The sequence below is a fragment of the Rhodamnia argentea genome, chromosome 11, assembly GCF_020921035.1.
Source record: "Rhodamnia argentea isolate NSW1041297 chromosome 11, ASM2092103v1, whole genome shotgun sequence".
Taxonomy (NCBI): Eukaryota; Viridiplantae; Streptophyta; class Magnoliopsida; order Myrtales; family Myrtaceae; genus Rhodamnia; species Rhodamnia argentea.
The window spans coordinates 21,982,540-22,002,528 of NC_063160.1; the positions used below are offsets into that span (position 1 = coordinate 21,982,540).

Genomic DNA, 19,989 nt, shown 5'->3' on the forward strand with positions numbered 1-19,989 from the left:
AAATAGCAAGAGAATCCTTCTCTTCTGTTATGCAATCTTGTCTTCATGAGCCCCACAGAACCAAAAAGATGACCACATGGGAAAGTAGTCCACTATCAACATGACCACATGGGTTTGCTTACCATGTAACTTCACAATGGAGAGAGATACGTAATGCCAATTCGTTAGCCCTGTCAGTATAAATCTCGGGAAAGGCCAATACTTTCTGCAGAACCAGAAATAGCACTCAAATTCAACAAAAAGCAAGTTCTCTCTTCCGTTGAGAATTTCTTGGAGATGAACAAAATGATAAGCACAAGGAAGCTGATTCAAATGGCAAGGAAGTGGCACAAGATGGCCGCAATTGGAAGAAAAAGAATTTCTTTTCATCGGACGAACAGCAACTTCGCTTCAGCACATGCAAATGGATCATCAGTTGCTCAGAGGGGTCACTTCGTTGTCTATACAACAGATGAGAGGCGCTTCGTGATCCCTCTCTCGTTTCTCAGCAACAACATAGTGAGGGAGCTCTTTAGAGTATCAGAAGAGGAGTTTGGGATTCCATGCGACGGTCCAATCATGCTTCCAATAGATGCGCTATCCATGGAGTACATAATTTCATTAATTACAAGAGGCTTGGCTAAGGACCAAGAGAATGCTTTGCTTATATCGTTCACCAGACAAAGCTGCTCATCATGCTCAACTTTCAATCAAGCATTAGAAAACCCAGAAATTCTTGTTTGTAGCTGACAGATGTAGCACATGCCAGTGCTTAGTAGATGAATGAAAGTAGTTTTGCCGCAATATATGCACTATCCTGATTCGTTTCTGTATGGCCTAAATCATCATAGCATTTTGTGATAGCTGGTTTTAACTCAGATAATTATGTCCTGCACTACAGATCCATGCAACCAAAAAGTAATATATCAACCTGCTAAGTTCGCAGGGTAGATTTTGAGGTATTTAATCAAACCATTACTGTCATTATTCAAATGTTTCGGCTCTGTGCTGACATAGTTATAGGATTAGCAAAAATGTGCTTCCTGTCAGAAACTTAAGAATCATCATCAATCGCGTTTCTTACAATGTGATCATTGGCATTATGTTGAAGATAAAGTGGGTCAACAACCTGGACAGAAAATAGTGAAGAAGTGAGCACGCTAAAAATTGTGTCTGGTCCAAGGCAGATTGTTATCTGAAGATGCAAATTACAGTGGTTTTTCTTACACAGGGTATCTGATAGATGCTAACAGACAATAACTAATCATGCAGATTTATACGGTTATTCCCATTAAAATACCTATCAAGCCCGATTTTGCGGCGCCTTAACCATGCTTTTATAAAAGTCTCTGAACTGAGAATTTCTCTGTCATTAAACAGCACTTTAAGTCTTCATCTATGCCCTCCGGAGATCAATACGGAGAGAAACTGTAGATTGGAGAGCTCTGTAGTTTAATAATTATGAAACTATCCTAAACAATCAAGAGTTGGGTCTAGAAGTTCACTCTGAAAAAAGTATATGATTTCTTTCTTTATGAAGTGATAAATTTCTCTTGTATTTCCTAATCACCCCATAGAACTCTATGACGTTCTAAGTTTGTTCTAGTGATGGCCAGATTTCTTATTCCGAAGTTTGACAAGAAAAGCTAACCAAGCTCTAGGAACTTGAAAAGTGGCATGCAGATCCCATCTTCCTACCCGTTACAAGCCATTAGTACTTTGGGTACATTACTTTCATTTCGTCTTCTACTTTAAGCAATGCCCTGACCAAATCCATCCTGTCCTTGCTGGTTCTATAAAATATCAAGCACTTGGAGATGTGATCACAGGTAAAGGCACCGAACATAGTGCAATAATATTCGACCATGGGTCACACTACAAGATTTTGACTGTCATATTGTTACTGATCTGGTGAGTAGAAGGAAAAATGCACTGATGGAGTCCCTAAATTAATGCTGACTCAGAAGGGCACTCCATTAATGTCAAGTCTCCTGGTAATGGTGCAGAGCCATGAGAATGTTGGATGTAGAAGAAGGCGAGGATGATGTCCATGTCTAGGGTCAATACATCTTCCAGCAAGTATATTCTTTGCCCAAGGTGATCATATATCAGTGGATATCAACCACAAAACAAGGCCGGATTGATGAAATCTTGGTCCCTACCATTTGGGATCTTTGCATTAAAATGCATGGTATTCCGGGCCTCACATTATCAAGAATTAGACCAGGAACTTTTCAAACAAAATCTCATTTTATATATAACAGCACTTTAGTTTTCTCTTCCTACAAATAATGTTAGAGCATTTCAATATCAAACTGAATTCATTTTTCCTACAATTGTAAGTTTGTGGATAAGTTGACCGGTGGTCCTATCAGTGCCATCATTTATTACTTGCTTATTCACTCATATTGACTCATTATCCAAAAGATCATGGCAACACCTGTCGTCTACACCCAGTGATAAGACATCTATCAGTGTTCTTGAAATTTCAATCTGTTTGAGATGCCAAATTATGATGCATAAGCATGTCATGCTAATCTTGAGTTCCTAGTAAACGGTGAAGGGGTTCAGTTGAGGCTTTGCATAGAGTACCTCTAATCCTTTGAGCTCGAGCAAAATTTGTGGTCCAAACTTGTTGGTTGGGACTTAGGTACAGAATGTAATCAAGTGGACAGCCGAAATGATTGGGCCAGGGGTGTCGTCAAACCACCGGTACCGTAGAAAGGACGGCCTTCCTCTATGTTCTGCTGTTATGTGTTCAAGTCAAAAGAACCAAATATTTGTCCAAGAATTATCTCTCAACATAAGCACATGGGTTTGCATCCCAAGCCACATTGGATTGGCAAGGGGCCATCCTCAGTATAGAGGAGGTCCAGGCCAATGCTTTTTTACTCAAGGCGAAACAGATTCAATTTCCAGCGTTGAAAGTTCAAGTATCCTCCTCTTCTCAGAATCTTTCTAGAGTGATTCAAAATGATAAGCACAAAGAAACTGTTTCAGATGGCGAGTAAGTGGCAAAAGGTGGCCGGCATAGGGAAAAAAGGAATTTCCTGGCGTCAGTCTAATAGAGATTTAACATTGGGAAATGTAATTGGGTCATCGGTGGCTCGGAAGGGTCATTTCGTAGTTACACTACTGACATGAGGCGATTTGTGGTCCCTCTTTTGTATCTCAGCAATGAGATTGTCAGAGAGCTCCTGAGGATATCGAAAGAAGAGTTTGGGATTCCAACCAGTGCTCCTATCATAATTCCAATCGACTCATTGTCCATGGAGTACATCATTTCGCTGATCAGCAGAGGCTTAGCTAAGGATGAAGAAAATGCTTTAGTTTTGTCATTTACTAGAAGCAGTTGCTCATCATCCTTAGCCTTGGATAAAGCATCCACACACGAACGAATTTAGGTTTGTAGCTGACTGATGCGGTGTTCACCAGTCTTTTGTAGATAGTACAAGGACGATGATTTCTTATGTTCATGTCGTTCTGGATTAGATCATAAGTACATCTCTAGCTTGCTTCGTTTGACTTGGACAATTTTATTCATAACAGATGTATGCAAAGTAGTACATATCTTAATTACATACAAAATTGTACGTGATCAATAAATTATATGGTAACTGAACTGAAATTAATCGGAGATGTCAGCTTAGCATGACTGGACAACTTAAGAATCTGAGATCTATCATTTACTTAAACATGGTTTAGCCAGAGTGGATATGTTTTCAAATTATTCTGTTCACAGAATTGTCCGAGGTTTGGCTATATCGTCAATGACCTGGTGTAGAGAATATTTGGCCCATGAGGGCATATTTGTCTATTTTCTTTATTATTTTCTGAATAGTAGTAATAAGGGTAATATTGTAATTCTTGGCCTTTTGGCTTTATTATAAATAGATAGCTTGGGTTCACATTGACCTAACCAAGCATTCGGTTCGGTTTTTTTCTCTCAACATGGTATCGTAGCTAGGGCTGAACCGAAACCGTAACCCTAATCTCTTCTCTACGCAAGCGTTCTCCTCTCTCTCTCTTTTAGCCTTCACCCTCTCCCACCGCAGTTCCTTCTCACCTTTTTCTTTGCCTTCTTTCACAAGATAGGGCAGCACTCATGAGGTGATTCTTTGAATCTGGTGTCTGCCCTAAATCTCACCTCTTCGAGATAAATTAAAGCTTCTTTGCGGTTTACGATAGGTGGTTCATCCTCTTCTGCGATTTTTTGAATCTTCTTATTTGAGATTGTTTACGCCTTGCCGCGGGCCCACAGTTATCTCGTTGCGAAGACCAAAGTACTGCAGTTCATGGACTACAATATTTTTTTTCAGATTCTATGGGAAAAAATCAGAATTATCAATTTTTTTTTTAGGTTTTCAAAACCCTAAAAAATCGATTTTTTGCCTTCCCTTGATCCGATTTGGCTGATTTTTGGAGGACAAATTCAGACTACAACCGGAGGACTTCGTTCCAAGTTTTTTTGGTGGTTTGATTATTCCCTTCACGCTTTAAGACATAATGTTTGAGGGTTCGGGCTCTACACCTACCGGAGATGGTCGTACGGATTATATTACTTTTGCCGCGATTCCCGTGAAGCTTGATGGCACAAATTATTTGATATGGTCTCGATCGACATTCTTGACCATTGCAGGCCATGGGTTTACGGGACATATAAACGGCACTTCTGCGATGCCGACTACATCAGGTACTACTCGGGAAAAGTGGATCTCGAATGACTCTTTGATAATGTCTTTTTTGCTTAACTCGATGCAGCCACATATTGCAAAATGATATTTGCTTCTTGATACTGCGGCACATATTTGGATGGCTGCAAGGGATACTTATGGTCAACTTGGGAATGACGCACGGGTGTATGAACTTCAGAAAAAGGTTCATGACACCACTCGGAAGGAGATGACTATATCTCAATATTATCTTGAGCTTCGGAGTCTGTGACAAGAGCTAGATCATTATGCTGATTATCATCCAACTAATGATGCGGATGTTGCTGTCTACAAGAGGCATGTGGACAAGGTCAGAGTTTATGATTTCTTGGCAGGATTAAATGTTGAATATGATCGGATACGTGTTAAAGTTCTTAGCCGGTCTCCATTCCCTACTCTGGAACAGTCCTATGCCCTAGTTCACTCTGAAGAAAGCCGTAGAGCAGCAATGCTTCATTCCTCTGTTGATCGATCTGCTCTACAAACCAATGTTGGCACTATTGCCAAATCTGGTTCGTTCTTTCATTCTGCTGATACCTCTAAGGAAGTGGTCAAGTGTGAACATTGTCATAGGCCGTATCATACTAAAGCTACATGCTAGAAATTACATGGAAAACCTGCAGATTTTGAGGCAAAAAGGGCATAAAGGAAGGCAAAAAACAAGGCAAATCATATTGAAATTGTTCCTGCTGCACCTACTAATGATATCGGTTTATCCCGGGAAGAACTTCGGGCATTTCGACGTCTACTAAAAGCTTCTACTGCTGCTACCTCCTCTACGGTTGCCAATTCATCTTCTCCTTTTGCTTCAAACCTATCCACTTCAAGTATCTTATTTGGGGGGTTTAATATATCTATTGTTTCCAGCCCATGGATTATTGATACAGGGGCTACAGATCACATGACAGGTTCTTCTAGTCTCTTTCAACAATATACCCCTACTTCTAGTAGAGACAAAGTTCGATTAGCTGATGGAACCCTCTCTTCCATTGCTGGAAAATGGGTTATCAATTGTTCCTCCGCTCTTCCCTTGTCTTTCGTTTTACATATTCCATCATTCTCCACTAATCTCCTTTCTATCGGTAGTCTCACTCGAGACTTAAACCGTAAAGTAATCTTTTTTCCTTCTTATTGTGTTTTCCGGGATCCGGTAACGGAGAAGGAAATTGGACATGGTAGATTGGAAGGTGGTCTTTATCTGCTCGAGGGTAGTGGGATTTCTACTTTAGCTTTGTCTTCTATGCCTCATCAAGTTAATTTGGCATTGACGGACCTTCATCGGTGGCATTGCAGATTAGGTCACCCCCCTTTAGGAACTTTAGAAAAAGTTTTTCCTAGTCTCGTCTTAGCTTGTAATAAAGACGAGTTTTTTTGTGAAGCCTGTGTTCTGGCTAAACAAACTCGTTCAACATATTCATCTTCAAATAATAGAAGTCGTTTCCCTTTTCATGGGATTCATGCTGATGTGTGGGGTCCTTCCCGGCATACTTCTATTTCCGGTCACCGTTGGTTTGTCACTTTTATTGATTGTTATTCTCGCACAACTTGGGTTTATTTGTTGAAACATAAGAGTGTCGTTTTTCACTGTTTTCAAAATTTTCACAAAATGGTCTAGACTCAATTCAATGCCACTTCGAAAATTCTTTGCAGTGACAATGGCACCGAATACACCGAGGGTCGGTTTCAACGGTATCTCTCTGATCGTGGCATTATTCATCAAACTAGTTGTGTTGATACCCCCGCACAAAATGGTGTTGCCGAAAGAAAGAATCGACATTTGCTAGAAGTTGCTAGGTCTATTATGTTTTCCCATCATGTCCCATCTCGATATTGGAGTGATGCTATTTTAACCGCTGCTTATTTAATAAATCGGATGCCTACAAGAATTCTTGATTTTCGCACACCTATTAATGTTTTGCGGGAATCATCAACTTTTATTGTTACCCCAAAATTTTTTTGTTGTGTTTGTTATGCTCGTAACACCACGTCTAAGAGTAAGTTGGAACCCCGTGGTCTCCGTTGCATTTTTCTTGGGTATTCATCTACTCAAAAGGGTTATAAGTGTTATCATCCTCCTTCTAGGCGCACCATCGTATCTATGGATATGGTTTTTCACGAGTCTCATTCATATTATTCAGCTCCACCTCTTCGGGGAGAGTGTCCTAGTGTAGAGGTGTTCCCTACTCTGGATGTTCCTAGGGATATTACTTACCATTCTTCTCCGATAGTCTCTGACGATTCTCCTCCTTCACAAGAGTGTTCTCCTGCTAAAGAGGAGAACAATGCAACACAAGAGGATAGTACAGTAACACAAGAGGAGATAGCAAAGCAATCACTTCAGGGGGAGTCTACTCCCACTCATGTTAGGCAAACTATAGATAATAGCAAGACATTGAAGACATATCGTCGTAGGGAGCCCATTACCAACAAGCAGGTCAAGATCACCGAGACATTACCTGTTCAATCATCATCTCCTGATCTGGATTCTCCTACTCCCGGTATGGTTTCTTCTTCTGATCTTCCTATTGCACTTCGAAAGGGTACTAGAGCTTGTACTCAACACCATATATCCCAATTTGTCTCATATGACTCTTTGTCTAGCTCTTATCGTACTTTTGTGTCTTCTATATCTTCTATTTCTATTCCACAAAATTGGCGGGAAGCTTTTGCAGATGAGAAGTGGAAGGAAGCAATGGTGGAAGAGATGTATGCTTTGAAGAAAAATGACACATGGGATCTTGTTGGTCTTCCTCCTGCGAAACAACCGGTAGGATGTAAGTGGGTGTTTATAGTCAAACAAAATATAGATGGTGCTGTGGACAGATATAAAGTACGGTTAGTGGCAAAGGGATTTACTTAGACCTTTGGAATTGACTATCAAGAAACCTTTGCTCCTATTGCCAAGTTGAATACTGCTCGAGTACTACTTTTGTGTGTTGTTAACCTGGGATGGGATCTTCAGCGGTTAGATGTGAAGAATGTCTTTCTTCATGGAGAGTTAGAAGAGGAGGTGTATATGAAGATTCCTCCGGGTTTTTCTTGTGACAAAACTCAAGGTAAAGTGTGCAAGCTGAAACGTGCACTTTATGGTTTAAAGCAATCACCTCGAGCTTGGTTTGGTAGGTTTCAGAGAGCTATGGTCTCTATTGGGTATAAACAGAGCAATGTTGATCACACTTTGTTTGTGAAGAAATCAGGTGCTAAAATTTCTATTCTCATTGTCTATGTAGACGACATTGTTGTCACAGGGAATGATAGTGATGAGATCGGTCGGTTGAAGAAGTTTCTAGGACAAGAGTTCGAGATAAAAGATCTTGGAAAGCTGCGGTACTTTTTTGGGATTGAAGTTGCTCGATCTTCAAAGGGTATATTTCTATCCCAAAGGAAGTATGTCCTTGATCTTTTGATAGAGGTTGGGTTATTGGGATGTCACCCTTTTGATACGCCTATTGAGACCAATACTCGTCTTCAAGAAAAAGAAGGTGATCCAGTGGATAAGGGTTGTTATCAACGGTTAGTGGGCAAGTTGATTTATTTGTCCCACACCCGACCCGATATTGCTTTTGCTGTGGGCTTGGTTAGTCGGTTTATGCATGATCCACACTCTACTCATATGAATGCTGTTCTTCGGATCCTTCGGCATTTGAAATCTGCTCCTCGGAAAGGGGTGCTTTTATCTCCTCATGATGGCTTGAAGGTTGAAGCTTATACAGATGCTGATTGGGCTGGATCTCCGGACCGGAAGTCTATTTCTAGGTATTGTACTTTCTTAGGAGGGAATCTTATGGCTTAAAGGATTACTTGAAGATCTTGGTGTATCTGTTCATCTTCCTATGATGCTATATTGTGATAATAAGGCCGCCATTAGTATTGCTCACAATCCTGTACAACATGACCGTACAAAACATGTGGAGATTGACAGACACTTTATCAAGGGGAAGTTGGAAAGTGGATTAATTTGCATGCCCTTTGTACAGTCCGATGATCAACTCGCTGATGTGTTCACTAAAGGATTAGGGAGTAAATCATTTCATTCTATTTTAGTCAAGTTGGGCATGTGTGATATTTATGCTCCAACTTGAGGAGGAGTGTAGAGAATATTTGGCCCATGAGGGCATATTTGTCTATTTTCTTTATTATTTTCTGAATAGTAGCAATAAGGGCAATATTGTAATTCTTGGCCTTTTGGCTTTATTATAAATAGATAGCTTGGGGTCACATTGACCTAACCAAGCATTCAGTTTAGTTTTTTCTCTCAACACCTGATTCGGTAAGGAATGCATGTTGTAGATGAAATGGATCGAATTGGAAGGAATGGCTTACTACTTTGTACAGATTTAGTCCGCTGCGAATGACCGCCAAGTATCTCTCTAGGTTAAGCTCTGTCAACTGAGGCCTTTCAACTATAACACCCAAAATCAGGTCAGGGAAATAGTAGTGGTTTGTGTAAATAATAAAAATGGCTTATTCTTTTGAGTTAGTAAGCATATGCCAAGATCTTTTCGCAAGATTTCTTGACCCAAGATTTCTTCAAATGGACTACCAAACAAGCAAGAAGGCTGAAACCGGCCAGCTTTAATGGGGTCCTCACTCTTGTTTTGCAACGCTGATATCCTTACGCAATCTGAGATCTCGAAATTTCTATTGGCATGTCAAATCTGATGATGAGTTTCTGTCAAACAAAGTTATGTAGATATTAATATTGGACGTCCACCGATGGTTCAGCATCAAATGTTGCATTTTCATTCCTGTGAGCTCAAGCAATATGTGGTTTCTCTGTGATTCCTACCAGGACTGTATTAATCATGTTGACGACTAAACTAGCAGGATCGTATTCAGAATAGTACTAGACTGCTTCCTCTGTGTTCTTCTGTAACCGCTGATAGGCCAACTAAACCAAGAAGGTTAAATTATTGAGAAATACTGCACATAAGCAAATGGCTTTCCATTCCATGATCTATGTTTGTACTGGAAGGCAAGTTGCCATCCACTCTGTATATAAAACAACCGGGGCAATTGCGTTTGACTATCAAAATAGCCTTCTAACGTTGACAAGAAAAAAAAGTCTGTCTTTCAGAGTTGTTTGGCACGAGAAAGAATGATAAGCACCGAGAAACTGATCCAAATGGCCAAGAAGTGGCAAAAGTTAGCTCTTACCGGAAGAAAGAGAATACTGTTGCAGAGGATGAACAGCCATGCCGCTTCAGGAAACAAAAGCGGATCATTGGTTCCTCACAAGGGTCATTTTGTAGTTTATGTCACCGATAAAACAAGCTTTGCAATGTCTCTTTCATGCCTCAGCAACAATATTGTTTGGGAGTTCTGAGGAACTATCCTGGTCATTCTTCTGCACTCTTGTTGCCAATTTTCCATTTCGTTGTCTTCGCTTGCTGTCAAAATAATCATTTAGACAGACCGTAACCACATAAGGTAACGAATGACCATCTAGGAACAGATTCCTTTTCCTTAACGAGAATGTCGATGACTGGGATGACATATTTGGTGGTTTGCAAGTGATAAGATTTGGTAGATTTAGCATTTGGCAAACATCTTCAGCTGGGTCATGCTAATGACAGTGGTACTTTTGTACCTCGTGCATCCAATTGATGCTATGAAACTGCAGAGGGTTTCAATGGTAAATAAATACTAGTTGATATAACTCAAATGCTACCATGGAATTTTTGGAGGATGTGTCCGCTTTCAGGTTTTTCTTCTTTGTCCATCTCCACACCCTGCAAAGAAGAATGCATGGCCTATTTAGGACTTGGAAAGTTTGCATTATATTGAGATCAACAAGAGTAAACCTTTCAGAACCCATAGCACAGCCAGAAATTATTTCACCTGTAACCAGTTCTTTCTTTTGGTTGCGGCGGCGAGTGGGGGAGATGAAATTTGCATGTAAATCATCTATTTTTCCTTCCTGCAATTATAAGGGGCTACAATTTGATTGTGTTATTTTCCACCATATACTCTAGTGACCCAACAGACAGTCACCTAACATTGTCAGCTGGTGTTAGCAGAACCTATCTTGGTTCTTCAAATTTCTGCTTTTGCTGGCCCTGAGAAAGCAACTTATAATACCTTAACTCATCAACCAGACGACAAGTTCTTCTTAAGCGATTAAATGTGTTTGTTGATATCGATCATGCAATGACGGTCGTGGCGTCAATAAGGCTCTCTTATTCCACCAACTTAAGCAATTTTCCACCATATACTCTAGTGACCCAACAGACATTCACCTATCATTGTCAGCTGGTGTTAGCAGAACCTATCTTGATTCTTCAAATTTCTGCTTTTGCTGGCCCTGAGAAAGCAACTTATAATACCTTAACTCATCAACCAGACGACAAGTTCTTGTTAAGCGATTAAATGTGTTTGTTGATATCGATCATGCAATGACGGTCATTGGTCAATAAGGCTCTCTTATTCCACCAACTGAAGCAATTTGTGGTTCCTGCTGTGACTCTTGGACGTGATGTGGTCAATCTGACAACATCCAAACTAACTGGACCCGGAATGTTTTTGAAAACAATTGCAACCACTGTATGAGAGGCCTTCATCTTTGCTATGCATGTGCTCATAGCCCTACATGACCGAACATTTCAATTCTCAAAAAGCTTCTGCCAACAGAAGCACATGGGATTGCTTCCCAAGAGACTTGCCTCGAGGAAAGCAGCAAAGGATGGCAAGCTGCCTCTGTCCTCTCCTTATATAAAGAACCCAAGGGAATACTTTCCCATCAACCAGAAGAAAAACAAAAGTATTCCAACTTATACAATAAAAATTCTGTCTTTCCAGTTTGTTTGAATTGAGAATGATAAGCACCAAGAAGCTGATCCAAATGGCAAGGAAGTGGCAAAAGGCGGCTGCGGCTGGAAGAAAAAGAATTTCACTACGGAGCACTAATAGCAGGGCCACTTCAGGAAACAAATTCAAATCATCATGCGCTCAAAAGGGTCACTTTGTAGTTTACAGCTCGGACAACAGACGTTTTGCGATCTCTCTGTCGTATATCAGCAACGACATCATTAGAGAGCTCTTCAGGATATCCGAAGAAGAGTTTGGAATTCCCAACAGTGGACCTATCAGGCTTCCAATCGATGCGCCATGTATGGAATATATAATCTCAATGATCGGCAGAGGCTTAGCTAAAGACCTGCAGAATGCTCTGCTTATGTCCATTACGAGCTGCAGCAGCTCATGTACAGCTTTAGATGAGAGATTTTCATGTCCACGACTTTATGTTTGCAGCTGCTGAATGGAGTAGCATGCCATAATTATGTGAATAATATAAGTCATTCCATCACATGAAAATTGGTCTGTCATTTATTCTCTTCGCATTGGTTCATGATTTCTGATTACTACTCAACACTCTCTGGTTGCAATTTAAGACAGTACATTTTACTTTCCCCGACTATTAGATCCACGCCAAGTTCAGGCTGTCATCAAACCTTTTCTTGGAGCCTAAATTGAAAGTATGCAGCATTTTAACTGTGATTGGTTAACATACTCAGCACGAATTTCAGGTCTAAGGGGCTTCAGATCTCATCTCATGATAATTCTGTAACTTACAGTTATGATCTTCCAGGAAGACAAATTTGTTATGATCTCAAAGTCTGACATCTGTCAACTGGATATTGATGTGGAAAAGCAGCAGAACTACAGATTGATCTTCACCTATTCTCATTATCGAGAACCTCCGATAGCACCAACTGGTTTCGTCCCTCTTACGGAAATATATTACAAGTCTATTCCTTCTCCAATAAAGCCCTAAGATTATAGATGTAATCCTGCGGAGGACATACGGAGTCGGCAGTCGGGAACTTTTCCATATCAATATCAAGCAATTTGTGTGCATGATCTCAATCCAACTTAGGATGAGCTTGCCTAACAACAAAACTATGTTCAAAGAACCATAGAGTCAAGCTCTGGGATTCCATTTCTTCCAATTTATCTTTGACCATTTATTAGGATAATTGCCCTGTTATTGAAAGTCAAGTGTTCTGTTCAAGTGGCTGAAGCTGAAGCAGCTACTTTTGAAGTAACAGAATATCAGATCGAGAGTCTTCGTGCTTCTTCTTTGAGATATTCATACACATTTATTGATACGTATCTAGGACAAACCCATTATAAAATATACTATCTAGGATTTTGTATACTTCACATTTGAGAATCATAAGCTGAGTATATTTACAAGCTTCATCTGTGTGGTGTGGCCTAGTTACACGTTAGAGTTGGTGCTATCATTAACTGCGAACAAGAACTTGGAAACAGACTTCGATAGCAAGATGCCGTCTATGAGCACCGTCTACAGAGAATTGAATTCAGCAAAGCTTTCTCCAGTTCTTTAGCCACGCCTTGTTTGACTAGGGACACTATGTACTCCATAGCAGCTGCATCACAAGGCATGATGATAGGGCCGTCGCTTGACAGCCCAAACTCCTCTTCAGACATCTCAAAGAGCATTTGGAAGATGTCGCTGCAAAGATACGACAAGGGTATCATGAAGCGCCGTTCATCCGTCGTGTAGACGACGAAATGTCCCTTATCTGCCACTGAAGGCGTGGCGAGAAACTTCCCTCCGGTGGCATCCAAGTTCTGCCACTTCCTTGCCATCCTAAGCAGTTTCTTGGGGCTGATCATCGTTTCTTGCTCCTTATATCGAGCTCCTTTAGCTTAGGGCTATAGTGTTTGCTTGCTTATCACTGATTAGAGTTAATGCAAGGGAAGGAGTTTTATAAGCAACTTCTGAGACAACATTCGGAAGAGGTAGTTCTATTTGTTTTTGTGTTTTCCTAGGCAAAAACCATGTGATTAGTTATATCAAAGACAGAACACCAGGATCAGATATAACTAACTCTTGTCTGGTGGACGATGGACTAAGCAGGTCCAGCGTCTCTACAGCTGCAGGTTGTTCATGCACTGGAGAACCATAATGTGATTCCACAGTTGGAGAGATGGCAGTCAAAAATTTCTGGTGTCCTGCCCCTTCTGATACAACTGTCACTGTGACAAATGGGCCTCTGTAAAATAATTTAGCCCAAGATGCAAAAGCCCATGTCTGATTTAAGTCCATGAGCTATGACCTCAGCCCATCTCTACTTCTTCTTGTCCGCGACTCTGTTCTCCTCCCCCCTGCAAATTATGAAAGAGGAATCGAATCATGTGATAATTATTAAAATGAATAATGGGGTTTAGAGCCCATTTGTTTCACACAATCGGGTCGGGCATTTTCTAACATTTTGGCTCCTTGAAATTGCATGGTGAAGTTTCTCTTGAAATAGTTGACGATGAGTTCATTATATGTAAAATGGATGAAGAATCTCACATGAAACATATCCTATGGAAGGAATTGCGAAAGGTTACATATATTGATTCATGAGCCGATTTGTTGAATTCAATTCTGAAATGATTTTATGACTAGCTCGAGTGTTGTGTTGATGGTTTTATTCTCTTGTCACTATAATTTGAACCCGTTGAAGAGCAGTGAGTATGCATGTTCTTCTCAGGACATCATGTTTGTGCCAACCTGGTTGATATAGGCAAGGTGAATTTCTCTATGCCTTGTCACATGTCATCACAACTTAATATTAAGCATCAAATTGATAGATGGATTGGACCATTAATGCTTGCTTTGAAATCACACACCTTATACGTACAAAGCTTTGTTGAAGTTATATAACTCATCTTGGATCTTGTACACATTGTATGCTGGATTTGAATAGAAGTGTTTCCGGGCACCATTTGTAAATGTGTATAGTGGATACTCGATATGTGTGTAAGAGATTTGAACTCACCACTGATCATCAATGATTTACCCATGTCATTCATCGCAAATCCTTTTTAGATTCTAAAGCTACAAGCAAATAGAACAAGCAATAGCGGCAAGAATTTTTGGGAGTTGGATTTTGACATGTGTTCTTTTTTAATGGACTTCGTAACTCTGATCCTATAACCAATTTGGGCTCCACGGATGCGTTCCTTATTTTAACGTGTCGGTGCCCACACACCCCACACCCCTAATTGTCAAATGAATATTTTTCTTCCCCGTTGACTAAGAATACCCCTAAAATTTTACATCTTAGAGTTTTTTTTTTATCAAATACATCCCAAAGTTCAGATGAAGCAATTTAAAGACTTACTTAAGTCCGAGCTTTGTTATAAGATAGATGGATAGATGTATAATTATATGACCGACTAATATTGATTATGTGTATGGGTTCGCGTTCCTTCGGACGTGAGGACTGCCGTATCATGTTGCTTGTACTTGTAGATTGGAGTGTGACAATAAGTGCCTTAACTTCTATTCACGGGGGAAACAAGTAAAAAAGGAAAAGAAACACGTGTATTTGTAAATGCATTATATGCTAGTTTGCCAATGATTAGGGAGGAATGTTTCTGGCCACATGAGTGAAGAGAAGGACACGTTACCATTTAGGCAACTGCAGGACATGAACTGCTGTTCCAGGAGTAACAGAAGGGCTGCCAAACAAGCAAAATATGTGTCTCATCGATTAGTATTGAGATATCGCGTGTCGCTTGATAACATAATTTATATGCTCTTTAATAGAAAGTTCAACCTAAAAACTTAAGCTCTTAGAACGATTGACAGCAATTTTACAAAATCTCAAGTTATATCATAACAGAAGGTCCCGAGTTCGAATCTTCCGGGCTCTATTTGCCTTCCCAAGTAAATATGTCCACGTTTCGTACTAGGTAAAAAGACCGTACCAAGCAAGAGAGGGAGTGTTAGAGTAATTGAATACTAAACCATGCTTTCATCTAATAGCTCTGATACAGTGATAGAAAGTCCAACCTAAAAGCTTATGCTCTTAGAACAGTTGGCAGTGGTTCTACAAAATTTCACACTTTTTATATGCATGCGGTCTCTCCCCACTTATGAGCAGAGCTGGGTTCTGCCCTTTTTCATTTGTGCCATCCACCAGCTTTAGTCAATTTTCACACGCCACTCCTAATCCGATTCGCACGTGAGAGGGGTAACTTTCTAAATAATTGGCATGTTAATTTGCTAAATTATGTGGTGTGCAAGATTCAGCTCAGGCCATTGCTGCAGATTTTTATCACTGGAATGGTTTCTATCCTGTCACTCCCTCGTAGGATGGTAGTATCATCTGCATTATTGCTTGTGACAATCAAGCACCCGCATATAATTAGCGAACATTTCAAGATCCTTAACCAGGACCTCAAGTTGGCGATTACAACATAACATATACATTGGTAGTGATTAAGAACCCAAAAGCTTCAAGTATCCCCTTTGGGGTTGAGATGATCTTGAACTGTTTGCTTAGGATCTATGACCACTCAAGCTGGCAACCAAGCTGACTATACCAATCCGAAACATTTGAATAGTAATAGTATGGTTCGATTAGATACCGTTAAATCAAGCCTGTATACTCTTTGGTTGCACGGATCCGTAGTGCAGGACACAATGATCGAGTCAAAACCAACTAATCACAAAGTGATATGATGGTCTAAGCCAATTGGAAATGAACTAGGACAGGGCATATATTGTTGCAAAGCTACTGTCATTAATCTAGTAAGTACTGGTACGTGCTATATCTGTCAGCTACAAACAAGAATTTCTGCGTTTTCTAATGCTCGATTGAAAGCTAAGGATGATGAGCAGCTTTGTCTGGTGAACGGCAGAAGCAAAGCATTCTCTTGGTCCTTAGCCATGCCTCTTCTAATTAATGAAATTATGTACTCCATAGATAGTGCATCGATCGGAAGCATGATTGGACCATCGCATGGAATCCCAAACTCTTCTTCCGATGCTCTAAAGAGCTCCCTCACTACGTCGTGGCCGAGAAACGAGAGAGGGATCACGAAGCGCCTCTCATCTGTTGTATAGAAGACGAAGTGACCCTTTTGAGCAACTGATGATCCATTCGCATGTGCTGAAGCGGACTTGCTGTTCGTTCAATGAAACGGAATTCTTTTTCTTCCAACTGCGGCCATCTTGTGCCACTTCCTTACCATTTGAATCAGCTTCTTTGTGCTTATCATTTTGTTCAACTCCACGAAATTCTCAAACGGAAGAGTGAACTTGCTTTCAGTTGAATTTGAGGGTTATTCCTGGTTGTGCAGAAAGTGTTGGCCTTTCATGAGTTTTATACTGAGAGGGCTAACGAATTATCTCTTTCCAACGTGAAGTCACATGGCAAGCAAACCCATGTGGTCATGTTGAGAAAAACTTCATGGAGGGTCAAGATTTTTGGTTCTGTGGGGCTTATTAGGACAAGATTGCACAACAGGAGAAGGATTCTCTTACTATTTTTGCAAGTGAGTTTAGCTTCACAGTAGGGTCCAGATCAGTTTGGTTGTCCACTCGATTAACCACATTCTCTCCACGAATCACAAGATCAACCACAAATTGCTGAAGGTCACGGAAAAGCTGCCACTATCGGTTCCTGCCGGTTCTCATATTATCAATACAGACAGACAGTTGAATAGTTTCTCAGAAACTCCTCACCACATTGGCAAGCAATGCTGCTGGTCCCAGAAAATTCAGACATTTCAAGCACAAAAATCGGTGATAGTTGGGTAATCCCACTCCTGTCTGTCGAGTTGCGAGAGGACGTATTAAATAACAGTATGAACTGATGATTTGCACCAAGAGCTAGGAGCAACCATCAGGCTCGGCGAGTATGAGCCACATCCTCTAAGGCATGTCTGGTGTGAGCTTAAGATATCTTGTGTCCATCAGCAATGTATTGGGCCTGCCCTAAACTTGCCGAGTCCATTCACTCACAAACCACCAAACTGTCTGCCCAGCAAAGAACATATCATGTGAAATAAAAGGAATATGCAGTTCCATTTCATCATTCTTATGCTGGTGCAATACAGGTGCCACGGTCATCTCGAGCAACGGAGCTGTACTTGTCGGGAGACGAACTGATGGCCTAACCGAAACCGACATCGCCCCCGCCCCTAACATTCTCTTGCAAGACAAATCACATGGATCTGCACCAACACAAGGTGACTCCCATTAATGCAGTGGCCACCTGATGCACCACTATTTAACAGACCCCAGTCAGTCCATTATCTTCAACTCAACAGCTTTGGCATTTTTCAAAGCCCTCAGGATCAGAAACAAAAATCTCCTATTTCTTCTTCATCCACATTCCAATACAGAGACAATGATCTGCCCGAAGCACTTGGTCAAGATTGCAAGAAAATGGCAGAGAATAGCTGCCATGAGAAGGAAAAGGATCTCATTTCCACAAGTCGATGGAGGCGAGGAAGTGCTAGGTCAGAGAGGACATTTCGTCGTCTACTCGATCGACCAAAAGCGATTCATGTTTCCGATTGAGTACTTAGACAACCGCGTCGTTCGAGAGCTGCTCAGGTTATCCGAGGAAGAGTTCGGGCTGCCAAGCAATGAACCGATCACTTTGCCATGCGATGCCATGTTCATGGACTACATGGTTTCGATGATCCAGCGGCGTGCCGACACAGAAATCGAGAAGGCTCTCCTTATGTCTATTACAGCCAACACATGCTCACTATCTAACTCTCTCCAGCAGAATCACACTGGACAACAATGGCTAGTGTGCAGTCATTGAAGCTTTGTATTTATGCTTTTGCCTTTCATGTATTGAGGCTTTTAGGATGTACATAATGAGAGAATTGAAGGAAAATTACAGTTCATATTTTTTGGTTCGTCAGATTCTAATGAAAACAGTTCCTTCACTCCTATGATTTAGCGTACTTTTCTCTGTTGAGTGGACGCAATTTGATTACAGTCAACTCCAACGTCAATATTTAGACCGACTATTTTGTGAACTTTACCCTCTAATTGCATCCTGATAAATATTTTGTACTTTTGTGATTCCATGTTTCTACTTTGAGTCACAAACTTGAACATGACCAAAATCTAAGCACATTCTCAAGTCGCTTCTGAAGAAAATTACTAAAGAAGTCCTAAACTTATTTATGGTGGCCAATTCAGTCTTGAACTTTTCAATTTGACAAATTCAGTTTTAAAGCTTTAGATAATTTGCCAATATGGCCTTTGCAGCCAAGTTTGATAAGAAATCGTTGATATAGATGCCGGTTGTTCTACGTGTCATGATGGCAACTGGTGCTGACATGGATTTTACAAATTTTTTTTTTCTAAACTTCCTATAGTACCTTTTGTTTTTGTTTTTCTTTTCTTTTTTTCACTGTGGGCCGGCGACCATCGCGGCCCTCGCCGGCAAGTGTGAGGGCCACAATGTGATTCCATAGTTGGAGAGATGGCAGTCAAAAATTCTCGTCTCCTGCCCCTTAGTTCTGATAGAACTGTCACTGTCACAAATGGGCCTCTTTAAAATATTAGGCCCAAGATGCAAAAGCCCATGTCTTAGTTAAGTCCATGAAGCCATGACCTCAGCCCATCTTTATTTCTTCTGGTGCGCGACTCTGTTCTCCTCCCTCCTGCAATTATGAAAGAGGCATCGAATCATGTGACAATTATTCTATATATAGAATTGGTGAACCGGTTTGTTGAATTCAACTCTGAAATGGTTTTACGACTAGCTCGAGGATTGTGTTGATGGTTTTATTCTCCTATGACTATAATTTGAACCCGTTGAAGAGTTGTGAGTATGCATGTTCTTTTCGGGACATCATATTTTGGGCCAAATCACTGTCTGATATAGGCAAGGCGAACTTTTCTAAGCCTTGTCACAGGGCATTAAGTGGCTACAATTTAATATTGAGCATCGGATTGATCAATGGACCGAACCATTGTTGCTTGCTTTGAAATCATACTCCTTATACGTACAAATCTTTGTTGAAATTATATAACTCATCTTGGATCTTGTACACATTGTATACTGAATTTGAATAGAAGTGTTTCCGGCACCATTTGTAAATGCATATAGTGGATACTCGATATGTGTATAAGAGATTACCCATGTCATTCATCTCAAATCCTTTTTAAATTCTAAAGCTACAGGCAAATAGAACAAGCGATATCAACAAGAATTTTTGGGAGTTGGATTTTGACATATGTTCTTTTTTAATGGACTTCAGAACTTTGATCCTATAACCAACTTGGGCTCTACGGATGCGTCCCTTATTTTAAAGTGCCGGTGCCCACACACCCTGCATCTCTAATTGTTAAACAAATAATTTTCTTCCCTGTTGACTAAGAATACCCCTAAAGTTTTACATCCCAGTTTTTTTTTTTTTTTAGGTCAAATACATCCTAGAGTTCAGATGAAGCAGTTTAAAGACTTATTTAAGTTCGAGCTTTGTTATAAGATAGATGGATAGATATATAGTTCCATGA

The 19,989-nt window shown here is 40.5% G+C and overlaps 3 protein-coding genes across 3 annotated transcripts; 2 read left to right on the forward strand and 1 right to left on the reverse strand.

Moving 5' to 3' along the window:
* The first annotated feature begins 207 nt into the window (after positions 1 to 207).
* On the forward strand, positions 208 to 779 carry LOC115735860 (auxin-responsive protein SAUR68-like). Its single transcript, XM_030667288.2, has one exon. It carries the CDS (start codon positions 277 to 279, stop codon positions 727 to 729), a length of 453 nt encoding a protein of 150 aa, XP_030523148.1. The 5' UTR covers positions 208 to 276; the 3' UTR covers positions 730 to 779.
* A 12,043-nt stretch (positions 780 to 12,822) lies between these two features.
* On the reverse strand, positions 12,823 to 13,363 carry LOC115735918 (auxin-responsive protein SAUR64-like). The gene has a single exon (XM_030667357.2). The coding sequence runs from the start codon at positions 13,332 to 13,334 to the stop codon at positions 12,987 to 12,989; it is 348 nt and encodes a 115-aa protein (XP_030523217.1). The 5' UTR covers positions 13,335 to 13,363; the 3' UTR covers positions 12,823 to 12,986.
* Positions 13,364 to 17,330: 3,967 nt separating this feature from the next.
* On the forward strand, positions 17,331 to 18,410 carry LOC115735661 (auxin-responsive protein SAUR67-like). Its single transcript, XM_030667027.2, has 2 exons — positions 17,331 to 17,675; positions 17,706 to 18,410. Exon 2 carries the CDS (start codon positions 17,720 to 17,722, stop codon positions 18,275 to 18,277), a length of 558 nt encoding a protein of 185 aa, XP_030522887.2. The 5' UTR covers positions 17,331 to 17,675; positions 17,706 to 17,719; the 3' UTR covers positions 18,278 to 18,410.
* Positions 18,411 to 19,989: the final 1,579 nt, after the last annotated feature.

Coding starts and splice junctions, on each gene's coding strand:
- LOC115735661 (XM_030667027.2), top strand. CDS start 17,720: ATGCACCACTATTTAACAGACCCCAGTCAGTCCATTATCTTCAACTCA.
- LOC115735918 (XM_030667357.2), bottom strand. CDS start 13,334: ATGATCAGCCCCAAGAAACTGCTTAGGATGGCAAGGAAGTGGCAGAAC.
- LOC115735860 (XM_030667288.2), top strand. CDS start 277: ATGAACAAAATGATAAGCACAAGGAAGCTGATTCAAATGGCAAGGAAG.